This window comes from Dromiciops gliroides, chromosome 4 (assembly GCF_019393635.1).
Source record: "Dromiciops gliroides isolate mDroGli1 chromosome 4, mDroGli1.pri, whole genome shotgun sequence".
Taxonomy (NCBI): Eukaryota; Metazoa; Chordata; class Mammalia; order Microbiotheria; family Microbiotheriidae; genus Dromiciops; species Dromiciops gliroides.
In genome coordinates, this window is record NC_057864.1 from 142536844 (window position 1) to 142551806 (window position 14963).

General features: G+C 40.5%; 1 protein-coding gene across 1 annotated transcript in view; it reads right to left on the minus strand.

Annotated features, from left to right (window-relative positions):
- MTR (5-methyltetrahydrofolate-homocysteine methyltransferase) overlaps positions 1-11656 on the minus strand; it is a 127435-nt gene extending 115779 nt beyond the window's left edge. Inside the window, exons 1-2 of the mRNA XM_043962581.1 lie at positions 11478-11656; positions 11108-11254 (exon numbers count right to left, since the gene is read on the minus strand). Coding sequence (XP_043818516.1) covers positions 11108-11141 — 34 coding nt within the window. The 5' untranslated portion in view covers positions 11142-11254; positions 11478-11656. The remainder of the gene's footprint in view (positions 1-11107; positions 11255-11477) is intronic.
- Between the last annotated feature and the right edge of the window lie 3307 nt (positions 11657-14963).

Sequence of the window (14963 nt, forward strand, 5' to 3'; positions counted from 1 at the left end):
GAGTTAGGAAACAGAGAAGGCCAAATTAAAATAAGGATGTAAGAAATGACAAACTAAGCCTGCAGAAAACCAGTAACAAAGCATACTGCCCTCCCTTAGGGAGAGAGCTAGTAGACTAGAGGTACAGAACTGACTTATACTTTCTTGCCACTTACAATGCCAATGTATAGATTTGTTTTCACTGACTATACACAATGGGAGGGAGACCTAGGCTAACAATCCAATCTATTTTTTTATACGTAGGGAAACTGAGAGCCAGAGAGTGGAGGTGACTTATCCAAAGTCACAAGGGCAATATAAGTAGTAGAATCTAAATCTGGATGCAGGTCTTCCAGCTCCAAATCTAGGTCTCTTTCCACTTAATTATAGTATCAGCTCCATAGCATTTTTCCCATATATATATATATATTTTCAATGGGATAATTACAATTCCCTCACAAGACATTACTACAGTTTTCCCCATTGGCTATACATTTCAATACCCAGAAAAGTTTACTGCTATCTTAAAACTTAGAGAGATTTCCTCAGATAGTCATTTTTTCATGCTGCTTATTTTAATTTTTTTTTTTTAGAAAGGTGGTTAATAAGGCTCATCCTACCACTCCCCATGGGCTTCACTGGTTATATTTCCCATAAGGAAATAAACCTACTTATGCCTATCTTTTATTGTCTATCTCTAAGCCAAAACAGTCTGCCCCAGCAATCAAAATCAACCTGGTTATTTGTTTAATTGATTCACTGCAAAATGTCAAAAACTCTAAAATCAAAACTACTTATATCCGGGGCAGCTAGGTGGCACAGTGGATAGAGCACCGGCCCTGGAGTCAGGAGTACCTGAGTTCAAATCCGACCTCAGACACTTAACACTTACTAGCTGTGTGACCCTGGGCAAGTCACTTAACCCCAATTGCCTCACTAAAAAAAAAAAAAACTACTTATATCCATGGGTTCCCTATTAACATCAATTCTCCCCTTAAGGGACTCTAATAGTCAATCTGTTAATAAATGTATTAAGCACCTACTATGTGCCAGTACATAAAGAAAGGCAAGGCAGTCCCTGCTCAAAAGGAGTTCATAATATGAGGGAGACATGTAAAAAATAATGTACAAATAGGATATAAATAGAATAAATTAGAAATAATCAAGAGGGAAGACACTAGAATTAAGATTTTTAAAAAAAAAGGCTTCTTGTAGAAGGTGGTGTTTTAAAAAGCCATAGAAACCTGAAGGGTGGAGATTGAGGAGAATTTTCCAGGTTGGTGGGGCAGGGGTGGGGAGGTGGGTGGTAAATGGTGATTGAAAACACTAGACAGCAAGGAGGCCAGTGTCATTATCACCTAATACATGAAGGGGCATAAGAAAAATAGAAAGTTGGAGGAAAGAGGTTATGAAGGGCTTTAAATGCCAATGAGGAGATATTACATATGATCCTGGTGGTAAAAGAGAACCAGTAGAATTTATTATGAGGATTACATGGTCAGACATGAGCTTTAGGAAAATCCCCTTGGCAGGTGAGTGGATGACAGTGGACTTGAGAGGGGAAAGGTATAGAACTAAAGTCAACCGGCAGGCTCTTGTAATAGTCCAGGGGAGAGAGATGATGAGGGCCTGCACCATCATCTTACAGAAGAACAGATTAATTAGGTATGATTTCCCTTTGTAGGACCTAGGTGGCCTTTGTTTTAAAAGGTTATATTTATTTAAATAGTGATCACAGAATTCCACCTATTTCCCTATACTCACTTTAATAAACACTTAAAGATCATTTAAGGGTTCAGGATGGTGCTAGACGCAGAGGGTAATACTAAGGGATAGAGTATCCTCTGTACTGTCTTCATTTTGGCCATAATTCAAAAGATTAAACTAGAGAGATACTAACTGATATAGCCCGGAGCAAGGTGGACAGTGTTGGACTTGGGAGTGAGCAAAACAGGTTCAAATCCCACCTCTAACATTTATTAGCTGTGTCACAGGCAAGTCACTCAACCGCTGAGGGCCTCACTTTATTCATCCGTGGAATGGGGATAAGAATACCTATAGTACCTTCCTCTCAAGGCTTTTGTGAGGGCCAAAAGAGACTATAAGGAAAGCATTCTCCAAACTTTAAGGTACTAAATAAATCTCAGTTTTTATTATTGTCCCGAATTCCTAGGGAACCCTCTGGAAACTTTAGGTATGTAAGTCAGCTTGGTAATTCTTCATACCTTTGGCCCCAAAGTTACAAATTACACATTCTAGTTAATGTTTTCACAACAGTTCTCTTCACTGCTTCCTTCCTTAAACCTCAGAAGTTGTTGCTACAAAGTACCAGTGATTTAGAGGATAATAGATTTAGAGTTAAAAAGAACACTCAGAGACAATCTAGTACAGCTCTTTTATTAAAGGGGCAGCTAGGTGGGACAGTGGATAGAGAGCTGATCCTGGGGTCAGGAAGACCTGAGTTCAAATCCTTCCTCAGATACTTCCTAGCTGTATAAAGGGCAAGTCACTTAACCTCTGGCTGCCTCAGTTTCCTCATCTGTAAAATGGGGATAATAATAGCACCTACCTCTCAAGACTGATGTGAGGATCAAATGAGATAATTGTAAAGTGCTTAGCAGTGTCTGGCACAATACTGTCAGTACTATATAAATGTTACCTATCATAGAACCAAGGCCCAGAAGGGCTAAGTTAATTGCCCAAAATCACACAGCTACTAAGTGGCAGAATTCAAACCCAGGTCCCCTGGCTCCAGATCCAGCCCTTTCTGCTGTATCAGTCCTGTCTAATACTATCGCCATAGAGTTTACTGATTAAGCCTGGCACATATGGTATATGAGCCTTTATATCAATCTGCTTCAATAGAGAATAAGAATCTACAGAGCAACGTCTTCAGAAAGAAGAAACACAGCTATCATTCCAACTCCAAATGTCCTCTTTAGTCTTTGGTGCCAACAAGCAAAGATTCTCTAGCTTTCTAATCTGTTGTACATTTAGAACACCCAGTTACTTGCTGACTTTGGAGGGCACCTCCAGGCTTCCTGGGAGGGACAACGAGTTTCTAGCTTGCACCTAATCTGACTCCCTTTTAACCTTCCCTGCTCTTCCCCGGGCAATCCTGTTTCCCTAAGACACTAACTGTCCTACTCCACTAAAAATTCTTGGTTATTATTATACCCAGACCATGAAAAGGTCAAGCTGATTCTCACCTGCTGCAGAATACTCTGGAAACCAGGTTTCTGATTCTAGCTCTGGTACTAATCAGCTGTGTTACTTTGAATACATGGCTTAAGGTCTTGAGGCCTCACTTTCCTCATTTGCAAAGTGGGGATGGGGAGGGTAAATCAAATGATTGCTAAAGTTCCCCCTCTACCAAATCTAATTCGCATTAAGCACCTACTGTGTGCCTTCATTGTGCTAAGCACTTTACAACTATTATCTCATTTGATCCTAATGACAACCTGGGAATTGGTGCTATTATGAGTTCCATTTTACAGCTGAGGAAACTGAGGCATGCTAGTCAAAGTGTCAGAGGTCTCCCGGACTCCAGTTCCCAAGCTCTTATCCAAGGGGCCACCTCCAGCCTCCAACTTTAGACATATGAAGTAAAATAGGAGAGGAGGTGGGTTGAGGGTGGGGAGACACTGTCCTCACCACCAAAAAGACTGAGATCAGGTAGGGCCTGAGACCCTGAAAAAAATGACCCAATGAATTCTCAACTCCTTATGGTCTGACTTCTAACCCTTGCCTCCTCCCCTCATCAGAAGGAAACTGAGCTAAGGCCAACAATGACCTTATTGCTAAATCTGACAGCCTTTGTTCAGTCCTCTACCTACCTCACATAGGAATGTCAGCAAGGTGGTGCAGTGGAAAGTGTTGGCCTTGGAGGCAGGAAGCCCTAAATCTAATCCTGACTTAGTCATTCACTAGGTATTTGACCCTGGGTAGTTTCCTATACAGGTAGAATGGAGAGAATAATGCTGGGCTCAATAGGGTCAATAGAAATAACACATTAAGTGCTTTAAAAGCCTGGCTTTCTAAGGCTAACTATTTAGATGCTCTTGATCACCCACCCCTTCCTTGAGGAGACATGTCTCCTCCTTGGGTTTCTGTGGCACTGCTCTGTCCTGATTCTCTTCTGGCCCATTAACCACCTAGAAAGGGGATAGGAACTGGAAATTAACCCAGTCAAGAGCAGGGTAAATCTTGAGAGTGTGTATTATTACAGAAGGAGAGTAGAAAGGAGTGGTCTCTGAGCTTTGTGAGGCCTGGGCAAAGCAGGGACTTTTTATAGCAACATATTAAAAAAAAAAAGACATTTGAATCATAGCTCCATTGGTTTAAAAAACCACTTCTGGAGCAGCTAGGTGGCACAGTGGATAAAGCACCTGCCCTGGATTCAGAAGCACCTGAGTTCAAATATGGCCTCAGACACTTGACACTTACTAGCTGTGTGACCCTGGGCAAGTCACTTAACCCTCACTGCCCCAAAAAACCAAAACAAAACAAAACAAAAACACTTCTCCCAACTCCATTTATTTGATAATAATATTAAAAGATAGCATTTATATAGCACTCTAAAGTTTTACAAAGTGCTTTACTACATGTCATTTCATGTGATTCTCACAACCACTTTGTGATCCCCATTTTACAGATGTGGAAACTGGGGCTCAGAGGGGTTATATGACCCATCCCACATGGCTAGAAAATGTCTGAGGCTGGTTTCTAACTCAGATTTTCCTGATCCCAAGTGCCTGAGTCTGATTTCCAGAAAGTAAAGCCACAAAATAATCTCTATCAATTTCTTTTGTTCCACCTTTTAATTCAATTCATGTATTAAGCCACTAGGCACTGTCTGTGGTGGGAACACAAGCATTTTTAAAAATCTCTCAACACTTACTAGCTGTGTGACCCTGGGCAAGTCACTTAACCCCAACTGCCCCACTAAAAAATTTTTTTAAGTTAATAGCCAGAAACTAGTCTGAGAATGAAAAACAGAGACACTCTGACCTTGGCAAGTTGAGGTAACATGCACAGAAAGGACCAAGTTTCCTAACTATCTATCCGTCTCATGTTTCCCCTTTCCTTTTTGCCTTTAATTTTTCCCAACATCAGGGTCTTTTCCAATAAGTTCCATCTTCTTGTTACATGGATAGATAGTGTTATGGAAACAATAAGCATGAACCTGGACAAAGCTGAAAGACAGTGGAGGACAGAAGGGTCCAGGGTGCTACGTCCATGGGGATACGACTGAACTATGTGCTAGACACTATGAAGCACTTTACAAATATTATCTCATTTGATCCTTATAACAATCCTAAGAGGCAGATGCTCTTATTATCCTCATTTTACAGAGAAGAAAACTGAGGCAAATGGAGGTTAAGTGACTTGCTCAGGGTCACAAAATTAGGAAATGTCTGAGGCCAAATATGAATTCGGGTCTTCCTTACTTCAGGTCCAGAGCTCTATCCACTGCACCACCTATGCTGCCCCTGAAAGGAGCAGTTACACTTACTTCACAGATGAGAAGGGAAAGTGGCTTTGTCCATGTGTATCACACTGCTGACAACTGTCTTCGCTGGATTGGAACCAAGAACTGACCGACTCCAAGTGAGGCGCTCTGATCATCATGCCACTCCCAAAAACCAGAAAGGCCTCTCTCATGTTTTCTCATTCATTTTTTCTCTATGTATGTCTTTTTTTTGCTTTTCTTAAATATTTAATTTCCCCCCCAATTACATGTAAAAACTATTTTTAATATTTGTTGGGGTTTTTTTAAGTTTTGAGCTCCAAATTCTATCCCTCCCCCCTCCCTGAGAGGGTAATCAGATATAGATTAAGTGCAAGAAGAAGAAGGGGAGGGAGAGAAGGAGGGAGGGAGGGAAGAAGGGAGGGAGGGAAGAAGGAAGGAAGGAAGGAAGGAAGGAAGGAAGGAAGGAAGGAAGGAAGGAAGGAAGGAAGGAAGGAAGGAAGGAAGGAAGGAAGGAAGGAAGGAAGGAAGGAAAATAAAGTGTATTGATCTGTATTCAGACATCAGTTTTTTCTCTGGAGGTGGATAGCATTTTTCATCATGAGTCCTTTGCAATATCTTGGATCATTATGTTGCTAAGAATAGCTAAGTCATTCGCAGTTCTTCATTGTACAATATTGCTGTTACTGTGTACAATGTTCTCTTGGTTCTGCTCACTTCACTTGGTATCAGTTGATGTAAGTCTGTAGGTTTTTCTGAAATCATTCTGCTTATCATTTCTTATAGTACAATAATATTCCATTGCAATCATATACCACAACTTGTTCAGCCATTCCCCAATTGATGGGCATCCCCTCAACTTCCAATTCTTAGTCACCACCAAAAAAAACTACTATAAATATTTTTGTACAAATAGGTTTTTAAAAAAATCTCGGGGCAGCTAGGTGGCGCAGTGGATAGAGCGCCGGCCCTGGAGTCAGGAGTACCTGAGTTCAAATCTGGCCTCAGACACTTAACACTTACTAGCTGTGTGACCCTGGGCAAGTCACTTAACCCCAATTGCCTCACTAAAAAAAAAAAAAAAAAAGGCAAAAAAAAAAAAATCTCTTTGGGATACAGACTTAGCATAGTATTGCTAAATCAAAGGATATGCACAGTTTTATAGCCCTTTAGGCATAGTTTCAAATTGTTCTCCAGAATGGTTGAAATCCACAACAGTGGATTAGCATCCCAGCTTTCCCACATCCCCTCCAACATTAATCACTTTTCTTTTTTGCCATATTAGCCAATCTAACAGGTTTGAGGTGGTACTTCAGAGTTGTCTTAATTGGCATTTCACTAATCAATAGTGATTTAGAGCATTTTTTATATGACTACAGATAGCTTTGATTTCTTTGTCTAAACATTTTCTGTTCATGTCCATTTATTAATTGGGGAATGACTTGTATTCATATAAATTTGACTCATCTAAATATTGGAGAAATGGGACCTTAATCAGACATACTTGCTATAAAAATGTATTCCCAGTTTTCTGCTTTCCTTCTAATTTTGATTGCATTGGTTTTGTTTGAGCAAAAACTTTTTAATTTTATATAATCAAAGTTATCCATTTTACATTTTGTAATGCTTTAATCTTATCTGGTCCCAAAATCTTCCCTTATCCATAGATCTGACAGGTAAACTATTCCATGTTCTCCTAATCACTGTGGTGTCTTAAGGCATGAACAGGAAAGGAACTTACTGTACCTTCCTCATTATTCAGCTCCAAGTACTTAAAATGCTCACAGTCCCAATGCTAATCTCTCAAAACTGAGACATCTACAGACTACTAGAGAAGGTAAGGAAGAGATTTAAACCTGGAGGAAACTAGATTTTTTTTTGACAACCCAATTAGAATAACAAAGACATAAGTTTAATGTTGCTGAAAATAGAGTGTTGAAAGTCTTACTACTGTTTTAAAAACAGGTTTAAAACTCACTATTTGGAAAAACTGGCAAAGAGTCCTACCAAATTCCTTCTACAACACAAATATGGTGCTGATACCCAAACCAAGAAGAGCCAAAACAGAGAAAAGAATATTATACACCAATTTCCCTAATGAAAATTGGTGCAGAAATGTTAAATAAAATAATAACAAAGAGATTACAGCAATACATGACAAGGATCATACGATATGATCAAGTGGGAGTTATACCAGGAATGCAGGGTTATTTCAATATTAGGAAAACTATCAGCATAACTGACCATGTCAATAACCAAACCAACAGAAATCATATGATTATCTCAATAGATGCAGAAAAAGCCTTTGACAAAATACAACACCCATTCCTATTAAAACTACTAGAGAACAAAGGAATAAATGGAGCTTTCCTTAAGCAAGCATTATTTGTAATGGAGATAAGTTAGAAGCCTTCCCAATACCATCAGGGGTGAAGCAAATATGCCCATTATCACTTCTATTATTTTATATTGTACTAGCAATAGCAGTACAGTAGCTATGCCAGTAAGAGAAGAAAAAGAAATTAAAGGAATTAGAATAGGCAATGAAGAAACAAAACTATCACTCTTTTTTGGGGGGGGGAGGGTTGGTTTGTTTGTTTTGGTGGGGCAATGAGGGTTAAGTGACTTGCCCAGGGTCACACAGCTAGTAAGTGTCAAGTGTCTGAGACCGGATTTGAACTCAGGTTCTCCTGAATCCAAGGCCGGTGCTTTATCCACTGCGCCACTTAGCTGCCCCTAAAACTATCACTCTTTGCAGATGATATGATGTTATACTTAGAGAATCCTAGAGAATCAACAATAAACTACTTGAAATGAACAACTTTTGCAAAGTTGCAGGATATAGAATAAACCCACATAAATCATCAGCATTTCCATATACTACCAACAAAGTTCAGGAATAAGAGACAGAGAAATTGCATTTAAAATAACTGTAGACAATATAAAATACTTGGGAGTCTACTTTCTAAGATAAATCCAGGAACTATATGAACACAACTCTAAAACATTTTTCACACAAATAATGTCAGATCTAAACAATTGGGAAAATATTAATTGTTCATGGGTAGGTCAAGCCAATATAATAAAAATGACAATTCTACCTAAATTAATTTATCCAGTGCCATACCAAGCTATCAAAGAATTATTTTACGGCCGGCTAGGTGGCACAGTGGATAAAGTACCGGCCCTGGATTCAGGAGTTCCTGAGTTCAAATCTGGCCTCAGACACTTGACACTTACTGGCTGTGTGACCCTGGGCAAGTCAGTTAACCCCACTGCCCCGTAAAAAAAAAAAAAGAATTATTTTATAGAGCTAGAAAAAAATAATAACAAAATTCATCTGGAACAACAAAAGCTCAAGGATATTAAGGGAACCAATGAAAAAATGCAAAAGAAGGTGGTCTAACTGTATCAGATCTCAAACTGTATTATAAAGCAGTAATTACCAAAACAATATGATACTGGCTAAGAAACAGAGTGATGGATCTGTGGAATAGATTATGTACAAATTAAATTATAATAAATGACCACAGTAATCTAGTATATGATAAACACAAAGATCCCAACTTTTTTAAATCTAGTATACAATAAACCCAAAGATCCAAAAACTTGTTATTTGACAAAAATTGCTGGGAAAACTGGAAAACAGTAGGCAGAAACTAGTTATAGACTTAACATCTTACACTGTAAACCAAGATAAAATCAAAATGGGTACATGATTTTCACATAGAGGGTGATATCATAAGCAAATTAAGAGAGCAAGGAATACTTTATCTGTCAGATTTATGGACAGGGGAAGAATTTAGAACCAAAGAAGATATAAAGAACATTACAAAATATAAAAATGGATAATTTTGACCATATAAAATTTAAAAGTTTTTTGCACAAACAAAACTAATGCAACCAAAATTATGAGGAAAGCAGAAAATGGGGAGGGGCGGGGTTAGAGATTTTGCAACAAGTATCTCTGATAAAAGCTTATTTATCAAATATATAAAAAAGAGTCAAACTTATAAAAACATGTCATTCTCCAAGTGATAAGTAAGTGGTCAAAGGATAAGAACAGGAAGCTTTCAAAAAAATCAAAGCTATCTATAGTCATATGAAAAAATGCTCTAAATCACCATTGATCAGAGAAATACAAATTAAAACAACTCTGTGGTACCAGATTGGCTAATATGACAAAAAAGGAAAATGTGGCATGTTGGAGGGGATATGGGAAAACTGGGACACTAATACACTGCTGGTGGAGTTGTGAATGGATCCAACTATTCTGGAGGGCAATTTGTAACTATTCGAAAGGGCTATTAAACTCTGCATACCCTTTGATACAGCAATACCACTGCTAGGTTTATATCCCAAAGATAGGAGAGAGAGAGAGAAAAGCCCTATTTGTATAAAAATATTGATAGCAGCTCTTTTTGTGGTGACTACAAATTGGAAATCAAAGGGATGCCCATCAACTGGGGAATGGCTAAACAAGCTGTGGTATATGAGTGTAATGGAATATAATTGTGCTATAAGAAATGACAAGCAGGATGATTTCAGAAAAACCTGGAAATACTTACAACAACTGATGCATAGTGAAGTGAGCAAAACCAGGAGAACTTTGTACAGGGTGATAGAAATACTGTACAGATGAAGAACTGTGAATGACTTTGGTATTCTTCATCTGTACAGTATTTCTATCACCCTGTACAAAGATCTAAGACAATGCCAAAGGACTAATGATGAAGCATATTATCCGCCTCCAGAGAAAGAATTGATATTGATTGAATACAGACTGAAGCATACTATTTTTCACTTTTTTTCTTTTATTTGAGTCTTCTTGTACAAAATGACTATTATGGAAATGTTTTACATAGTTGTACATGTATAAGCTATATGCAATTGCTTACTATCTCAGGGAGGGGGAGGGGACCAAGGGATAGATTTTGGAACTAAAAACTTTCAAATTTTGGGGGGGGGAATGTCACTAATATTTCTAGGGCACCCTAAATTGAACTTTGAGATTTGCAAAGCACCTTACAAGTATTATCTAATTTTGATCCTCACAACAATTTAATTTAAAAAATGTATTAAGCAACTACTATGTGCCAAGCACAGGATAATATAACCCTGGAAGGTGTTATATAGTATAATCCCATTTTACAGATAAGTAAACTGAGGCAGGGGGTGATTAAATGATTTGCCTAGGTTCATAGTCTCCTGTCTGAAGTCAAAATTAAACTAGGGTCTTCCTAACTGCAGGCCCAATGCTCTATCCCAGGCTCCACCTCTGAGTGTGGCTCCCTATATCTCTCTCACTGGTAACCCTTCTAGAACGATCTGGGCTTTGAATAAAGCACAGTGAGTGCCCATATCAACAAATCTGCTTTCCCTGAGAACAGGCGCTGTATCGCTTCCACCAGCCTTTCTGAAGTTTCAGAGTTTATGTTAGAAAGAAAATGAGAAAGAAAAATTGAGGGAGGAAAAAGGAGGACCTGGACAACACCAACCCCCTAAAAAAAATAATCATCAGAAAAGTGCTGCCACCCGTGGCCCACCCACAGGCTGACTCTAGGTGGCGCTCAGCCAGTCTAGGAACGTTCCAAACCACAGCAACAATGACTCCAGACACAAACAAACACCAGTGCGCACCAGCTCCCTCTCAATTACCGGGCGGCTGCAGCTCTTCTAAAGTGGGTGGCATGATGAGCGCTCCGCTGCTCCTCCGGCCACAAACTCCAAGAAAGGCGGCTGAGCGGGAACAAGGACTCTCCCCAGACGACTGCAGATGCTGAGACCAGCAAACCAGTGGCGGGTCTGGAAGAGAGGAAGCATGAAGACCGGCTTAATGCCCCCTTTTCAAAAGCCCTGCGGCGCCAAATAAACAGTTCCCCGCCCCCTCCACCTCCCTGCACAAGTCTAACTCGGCCCAAGCTACCCAAGATGCCAACGTCCTGAAACGGGAAGAACTAGGGCAAGCGGCCAGAGAGGGAGGACGCGACCGACCCAAGTGTTGGTCCGCCCCGGGCTGCACCCGTACCCACGTGCTGAAAGGAGAAAGCGCTTCCTGGCTCTCCCGGGCAGCTCCACGCGATCCTCGAGGGCGCAGGCTACAGAGCGCTAAGTGCACTGGGTCGACTGGCACCTTCGTAGTTTACAGTCGGGAACCGAAGTCCTGGGGAGCTTCGGGGATTCCCCCCAACCCCGTCCTATTGGACACCAATGGCAAGCAAACCTCTGAAAGAGGAAGGACCCGCCCCCGTTTCCCTATCTTTGGTCTCTTGCATGATGTATCACCGATTGACTCGCTGTGAACCAATCAATAGTAAGCCGGGCGTCCATCAGATCTCTGGGAAATGTAGTTCATTTAGACTCGCAAAGCGCCTCCTCCCATATTTACCTGGCTTCTGACAACGGTTTTATGCTGGAGCTTGCTTGGAGAGCCTGTTGTGAATGTAAGTATTTAGACCTTGGAAATCGGGAAAGGCTCCAAATCAGGGCTCGATGTATAGTCCTGCAGATTATCTAGACTTAAGAAAGTTATAGAAAAAGATGTGAATAATATAGAATTAATTTAAAAGAGTGTCAAGTTCATTTTTGAGCCGGTTGTTAAATTTTCAATATAAGTATTTGGACCTTGGAAATTGGGAAAGGCTACAAATCAGGGCAATTTTTGTTGATTGCCCAAATTTAAGAAAATGACAGGAAAATGTTAAATAATACAGATCCTGAACAAGTCGCTTAACCTTGTTTGCCTCAGTTTCCTGGTCTGTAAAATGACTTCGAGAAAGAAATAGCAAACCACTCCAGTATCTCAGCCAAGAAAACCCCAAATGAGGTAGGTCATAAAGAATCAAACACAACTGAAAACAACTGAACAACAACAATTTATTTTGAAGTGTGTCTTTGGGTAGATTTTTGGAAGGGAGAGGCAGTTATTAAACATTTACCAGCACGCCTCTGAATGCAAGCCTGTATTTTTTTAAAAAAATCTTATACAGCAGTTTTTCTTTCTCTTCCCTTTCCCCAGCAGCCAGAATTACTAAAAGCAGAGGGTGCTGTTTCCAACATGGGACTTAAGTTTTGAAAATTAACTAGTACCTAGTCTTCTTACCCTTTTGTCCCCTCTACATTCTCCATGATCCAGAGTGCCCAGCACATTGTTCTCTTTATCTTTTGTTTTTTGGCTCCAGACACTTCAGTGTTAGGTCTATATCTTCTCTTGGGATGTTTCTCCTGTAATTGCTTTTTTTAAAGATGGCATTCTTAGGGGCAGCTAGGTGTTGAAGTGGAGAAAGCACTGGCCCTGGATTCAGGAGGACCTGAGTTCAAATTTGACCTCAGACACTTGACGCTTACTAATTGTGTGACCCTGGGCAAGTCACAACCCCAATCGCCCTGCAAAAAACAAAGGAAAAAAAAAGAAAATGGGATTCTTTTTTTTTTTTTCAGGGCAATGAGGGTTAAGTGATTTGCCCAGGGTCACACAGCTAGTAAGTGTCAAGTGTCTGAGGTCAAATTTGAACTCAGGTCCTCCTGAATCCAGGACCTGTGCTTTCTCCACTGCGCCACCTAGCTGCCCCTGAAAATAGCATATCTAATAACTACACCCAGACCAGGCTTCTGGTTAAAGCTATTCATAAATACAAATGACCAAAAAGAACTCAGACAGCAAGGCTCCTGACATCTGGCCCACCCCTATTAGTTCCTCACTACCAAGCCATTTGCCCAGCTGGAAGATCCAAGATTAGAGCATGTAGAAAATCAAATCAGCATAGCAGATGGGACTGGTGCACTTGTACAGTCATTGCTCCTAGGAAGCACATGACAATCAGGTGCTATCCCATAGCTATCAGACTCACTCCTCCTCTTTCCCCACGATTCAGGAAAGAACCATGGTTAGGTCACCATTCTCCCCTTCTTCATTCCTATTCACCTCAGCCCTGTCCCTTTGTGTTGCTATCTGTTATGGGCCTGGGTACTTCATTTGAATGGCCCTGGGTACCCCAGAAGTTTTGTTTCTCCTTGAGAAACTAAACCAAAGGACAGACACACCTAAAGAGATAAACAACGCTGGATTGGGACTGAGTTAGCTCCAGGACCACCACCCTTCATTCCAGTCTCCCCCACCCCACAGGGAGATAAGATTAGGTGTGGCTGCTGCCTTTGTGGTGTGAGGAGCAGAGAGATGGCTTGAGAGATCCGCAGCCACCCCTCATCCAACTTCCCCCAGCCACCACCAGTGGGGGATGGTCTTCCCCCAACAAGGGAACATTCCACAGTCAGATGATCACCCCCATCAGTCCTCTATAAAAGTATCTGCCTGTCTCTTGCTCGAGGAGATAGGTATCTCAGAGCCATTAACTGGGATCTGACTCCCTTTTAGAACTAATATCTGTATTAGAGCTTGGGTCTTAGGTTTTTCTATTAACCCTTTTTTTGCCTCCTACATAAAGAGCAGATATAAACATATATAGGGAACATAAATGACTAGGACACATGTAGAGGGAAACTAATATTTTCAATGCTGCACAGATGCCTCTGTGCCATGCCTTCTCCCCATGAGAAGTCCAAGGATTTCTCTCTTGGTTTCCTTTCCCTAGCACCTAAATAAACTATTATTTTATTCTAATTGGATTTGTGTTCAAGAGGGTGTAATTCTTTAAAGAGGAATCCCTAAGAACCCCTACCCCACACCCCCATCTATTTTCACCATAACACTAACCCCCTTCATCATCCTGTTCCAGCGTAGCTTCTGGAACTCCATTCTGTTTTTAGTGTAGCCCCTAAGGATACCCACTAGATCCCACATAAGTCCCCAGACAAGCCTAATCTGGGTTTGAGATACTCTGGTTCCACATCCACTCAAAATCATAACTCATGAGCCCCTACCAATGTGTTTACTTTGCTAGTCAGCCAGAGTATATAATTAGCTCAGAGCAAAGATATTTAATAAAATAGAATAGTGAGGAAAAGTAACAAGGAATTTACCCAATAAAACTGAGGTACACTCTCCCACAAACATACACCATTAAAGGTAGGAGTGATGTGGGATGGAATTTTGGGGTCAAATTGATTGCGAGTCGTCCCAAAAGAATTACAAGACTCAATGACTCAGTTTCCCCAGTTTTATTGCAATACTGTGAGTGATCACAGGGAGAGAACCAAAATATTGGAAAGGTATCTCTCAAATAAGGAAAGGAAAGTTATATTTATAGTATGGATAAATTGATTATCAGTCTCATTATAATAATCTCCACCTTGGGGAGGTGCTGGGGAGGGCCTGTCCTACTCATTATAATATTCTCCACCTAGGGGGTGTTACAAGGGAGGGCTTATCCTAATTTGGAGTTCCTGGAGGTCCTAAGCCAACCCCGGAAGCGGGTACCTTTTTCAGTGGAGGTGTGTTTTGGGGGTTTACATGTCATAAGGTGAATCTGGGGACAAATTTGGCCTTTTCTGCACATGTCTCCTTCTGATTTCCATGGCTAGTTTCAAAATATAATCATTTGTCATTAAAATTTCT